This window comes from Volvox carteri, assembly GCF_000143455.1.
Source record: "Volvox carteri f. nagariensis unplaced genomic scaffold VOLCAscaffold_87, whole genome shotgun sequence".
Lineage (NCBI taxonomy): Eukaryota > Viridiplantae > Chlorophyta > Chlorophyceae > Chlamydomonadales > Volvocaceae > Volvox > Volvox carteri.
Genome location: NW_003307630.1, coordinates 65,719 through 70,450, shown reverse-complemented (window position 1 = coordinate 70,450; position 4,732 = coordinate 65,719). Strand labels below are relative to the sequence as shown.

General features: G+C 55.3%; 1 protein-coding gene across 1 annotated transcript; it reads left to right on the top strand.

The window, feature by feature from the left end:
• Nucleotides 1–146: 146 nt before the first annotated feature.
• VOLCADRAFT_108007 (uncharacterized protein) lies at nucleotides 147–3,052 on the top strand (the record flags this gene model as incomplete). The annotated part of the gene is made up of 4 exons (XM_002958165.1): nucleotides 147–518; nucleotides 840–977; nucleotides 1,659–1,727; nucleotides 2,813–3,052. The coding sequence occupies 4 exons, from the start codon at nucleotides 147–149 to the stop codon at nucleotides 3,050–3,052; spliced, it is 819 nt and encodes a 272-aa protein (XP_002958211.1).
• Nucleotides 3,053–4,732: the final 1,680 nt, after the last annotated feature.

The following is a 4,732-nucleotide window of genomic DNA, read 5'->3' as shown; positions in this document are numbered from 1 at the left end:
GCCCCCACTCTTAAGGAATACATAACGGCGACGCTAGCAATTTTGTTACTTAGGTTGGAATAAATTGAGACCCCCCCTAAATGAAAAAAAAATCACTGGAGGCAAGGATGCCGTGAGTGAAGAAGGGTGCTCAGAAAAGTCAAGGCATGCATAGGCGCAGGCTACGGAAGTGCCCGGGAGACACTGGCAGCAAAACACGGAGACAAGGTCACGTCACTCAGAGGCACGCGCGAGTCCAACGCGGCCTCAGAGCCAGGAGCGATAGTGACATTACGAATCGAAGAGTTCTTGGGCTCCGAGGATGGACGTCAACTTTGGTGGGGTGGCGCCAAGCACGAATGGTGATCAGTCTGGCAGACGCGCTGGAGCAGTTTGTTCTGGCAAGTAGGGCAGGATCTCTGCGATGGATGCAAGAATCGCCGGAGGCGAGGCTACGATGGGGACTGACGCCCCTTAACGAGGAGGTGGCAGACCAGCTGGCAGCAGCCTTCCGCACAGCAGCAGGAACCTACCAGGGTGTGAGTCCAGATTTGGGGAAAAGTGCACAGTTCCCCTATAGATGATTACCGCGTGTCAGAGAGCAAGCGACGCTGCACGGGTGCCGGACGTTCAGGAATGGTCGCAGTGAAGGGTGGAGGCCTTTTGCACGCAGGGAGGCATCAGTGGTCGAGGAGTGCAAGAAGATGCAGGAGTGCGAGAAGATGTGTACACTCGGTGGTCCAGGGAGACAAGTACAATTCCTTTAAGAATAAGGTGTTGATGGCAAGAGTAGTGGTGTGAGAGAGTGGGCGCAAAGGATGGAGTTACCTGAGCCGAGCCTGGCTGACCGTTGGTTGCAGGGATGCGGACCCGAGGGCGGGGATCCAGTGAGAGGGCCCGATGGAGAAACCGGAATGGAGAAGGAACATGTAGAAAGGTGGGCCGCGGACCTAGCCGACCTGAGTACAGAACCATTCGCGAGGATAGAAGCCGTGCAGGTGAATCATGTAATGAAGAGGCCCAGATATACAGTCCCTCAGCTAAATCCGTTAACGGAGGTCACCAGACAGCAAGTGATGGAGCGGTACAGCAAGGATGACACCGGAGACAGAGCCTACAATGCCCACAGGCGGTAGAGACTACACCCGATGCCGAATTTATCAAAAGCCAGCTGCGAGCAATAGGCCCAGCTCCAGACGCTTTCAGAGCCAGAAGGTTACAGCAGCACGGGGGGCTCTGGGCAGCGTACTTCCACAGGTCTGGTGATGGGCGAATTGGGGCGCCGGCACAAGAGGTGTTGAAATGGGTGAGAGGAGTACGACTAGAGCTCGTGGGAGTGTTCATGCCTGGGCAGGAGCCAGCCCCATAACGGTAGTTCAAATTGAGGATAGTACGATCTATAGTGCAACAAGTACGCCCTAGACACCAGGTGCAGCGTTTCTTCGAAGGGAAAGAGCCACATCCCATCCAGTTCCCAAATCACAGCAGCACAACTATGCACGACGAACTTGTGTCGGACGAGCTAAAGCTGGGAGTGTTGCAAGGGGTGATACAGCTGTGGGACCAGCCTCTCCTGCCGATGGTCGTTAATGGTTTGCGGGTGGTCGAAAACGGGGTCAAGAAGCGGTGGTGCATGAACACTGTATGTCAACCTGCTCCTGCGTTACCAACTGTTGAAGCACGAGCGGCTGACGGATATGATGCATTACATGCGGGCCCAACATAGGAGACTTATAATGTATGCCCGGGTGAGCCACCTGGGGGTGGTCGGGGGGAAGCGGAGACGAGAGGGAGAGAGATGGAGATATGAAATGGGGAGAGTTGCGGTGGGAGCAGGGGTAAGGCGAGGCAGAGAAGGGGGCGCGCGGAGCGCGGGTGGCTGGGGGTGTTTAAGTTGGCAGGGGGATGGAGGGTGGGGCGCCGTGCGTGGTGCGTGGGGCTCGCTTAGGCTGAGAGCATTACAAAGGTTGTAAGTGAGCCCTTCGTATCATATGGATGCTCGCCCCAACTAATCCGGCCCTTACGGTGGCGGGCTCTTTGACTTCAGAAATGCCAAATACAGAAGTACGGAGGGCCCTATGCCAACCCCGGATATCACACCAGTACAAGACAGTTCGAGTTTGGTCACTCCAGCACAGAATGCAGAGTCAGACAACAGATACAAACTAAGCATTATTAAGACAGGTTACAGAAAATAGACGACTAGAAAGACTAGAGAAAGTCGAGGTCGCCCTCCCTCCCCACCCTTGTGAGACGGGACAAACACGCACAGACTTATCACTCCTCATCACTCTCCGAAACCACCAGCCCCGTCCCGCCGGCCGGGAGGCGGGCGAGATGCCTAGTAGGATCCAGATAGCGGTGCAAGGTACCCAGAGAGCGTATGTGTGCAGAGCGCATGAGATCCTCATCGGAGACACCCCAAGACTGGGCATGCTGCAAGGCACCCCGACGAAAACTGTGCACCGTCTCTCCACCGTACAGCCCAGCATCAGTAAGATGAGTGACGAGGCGATATTCCAGGGCCTCGGTCGTCAGCGGCGCCTCCCGATATGCGCGGCCACTGCACTCCGCCGGACGGAAAAGGTATTGGGTGATAGGGGCACCGGCCCCCGTGCAAGTGTGCATGTACCGTAGTGCTACTTATAGTTCGTGATCGCTTTGTTCGGGGAGGGGTCAAAAAACTTTCTGAAATTTGTACGTGCTCTTTGAATTTCGGGGAAGGCCGGTCCAGATTTTGCGGGCATGATACAAATTTCGGGGCCCCTTCCAACGTTTCGGGGCTTTTCAAACTGCAGCTTCCAGTCAGTCTCCCTCCACCGGGAACCCTTAGGCTCATGGTCTCTCACCATTTTCGCACTTTGGAAACGCCCTAGCAAATTCTGGACCGATCGTACAGTTCAGTACCAGTGGCAACGATCTAATAACCAGCCGCATTGCGCTCACGCCTAGCAACCTCCTCGTGCTCCATTCGCTCACGCTGGGCCTCGACAACAGCATCATCAAGCCTGGTGCAACTCCAGCTAGGTCGCTCACCGGAGCGTTTGGTGCTAGCGGTTTCATCCCGTATTGAAGCAGGGTTGCCTGTCTTGCACGTTTTCCAGCGTTGTTCATGTCCTACGCTTATGACTATATTCTATGTATTTAAGAGCTGATTTCCGCCTTGAAATCCTAGTTTTTGCAAAGTTTGATCGACCGGCTTCGGAGGGTACGATATTTCGGGGCTGCGGTCCCTGGGGATACCTTAGAATTTGTACATGCTACATATTCGTGGTGCCTCCCGAATTATTGTAGCACGAACTATAAGTAGCACTACGGTACACTGAGAGAGCACGTAGCGCACAGATGAGAGGATCACGATCTGGACGCAACATCGTCGCAGGAGCACGCTGACCCTTGTACGTCTTAGTGTTTAACTCTTCAACGTGTAGTACAGTGTCGGGAGGAACACTCCCATCGGGCGCTGGTAGGGGTAACGGCCAGCGCTGGTACTCGGTACAACCATGCACCGTGTCCCTGAAATCACTTAACACCAGCTTGCCGACATCATGACCTCGCTGATAAGTATGCCACATTAAAGCAAACAGCGACAAGTCCCGAAGCACCAAACTGCGAGCAAACAAATGCTCTTCATCACCGGAGGCAATCCACAGATGGCAGGCCAGGAGGCGAAACTTCTCCGCGGTCAAGGGAATGGCGCCACGCTCCACATAACCGGCGTCACTCAGGTCCCGTCCATAGCCCTTGACATAGCCTCGCACCAATGAGCTGTTACAGGGATTCCCGCGACTTTGAGCGGCATCATAGTCCCCCTCCCGGCCCAGCTGCTTAAAGGCAGTCGTAAGGCTCGATATAACCCCTTTTACAGCACTGGCACTGGGACGCCGATCTGCCTGCAGACGTCCAGGGTGCTGAGGGAACCACCATTCCACCAGATACGAAACAATGGACATCGGATCGCAGGTGAGCAAGGTGAGCCCGAGAGGCTGGCGCTGCAACCAGACATGAAATTCACGCGCAGCACTTTGAACCCGCCGCCAGCTCTCAGAGACCCACTGACGTTGGTGCACCTGGTAGATGGAGAGCAAGGCGGCCGTGAGCGGCGGCCGCAGTGACACGCCCCCGGTAAACTCAGAGTAATACAAAGCCGCGACAGGGTCCAAAGGCGGCGGCGCCGACCTCGGGAGACGGACAGGGCCCGCAGCAAGCGGAGGCCCGGCAGGGAGAGCGTTACCAGGAAAGACCTGCAGTGATAGTATAGCCGAGGCGTAGGACGCACTCAGCCGACGGACATCCGGAGAAAGCTAACCAAACGTACCAGCGGTAGGCGCAACGGCGGGACGATGAGTTCGTCGCGAACAGGCGTAACGGTAACGAATCGACGAGGAGGCGAAGTAGGTTGGTCTTGGCCCCACGGCAAGCCGGCCGGTAAGAGAGGAAACATAATACAAATGGATAATCGCGATAACACGAGTACTTGATTCCTGAACTCGGACAAAATATTACAATAAAATGGGGCGAGATCGCGCTTCCAAAAATTTAGATACCACTGAAAAGGGCCTAAATTCGTCCGTGCGTGGTGCGTGGGGCTCGCTTAGGCTGAGAGCGTTACAAAGGTTGTAAGTGAGCCCTTCGTATCATACGGATGCTCGCCCCAACTAATCCGGCCCTTACGGTGGCGGGCTCTTTGACTTCAGAAATGGATGAAATGGACGAGCATGCTCGGACTGAGACACAATTACTCTTTGCGCAA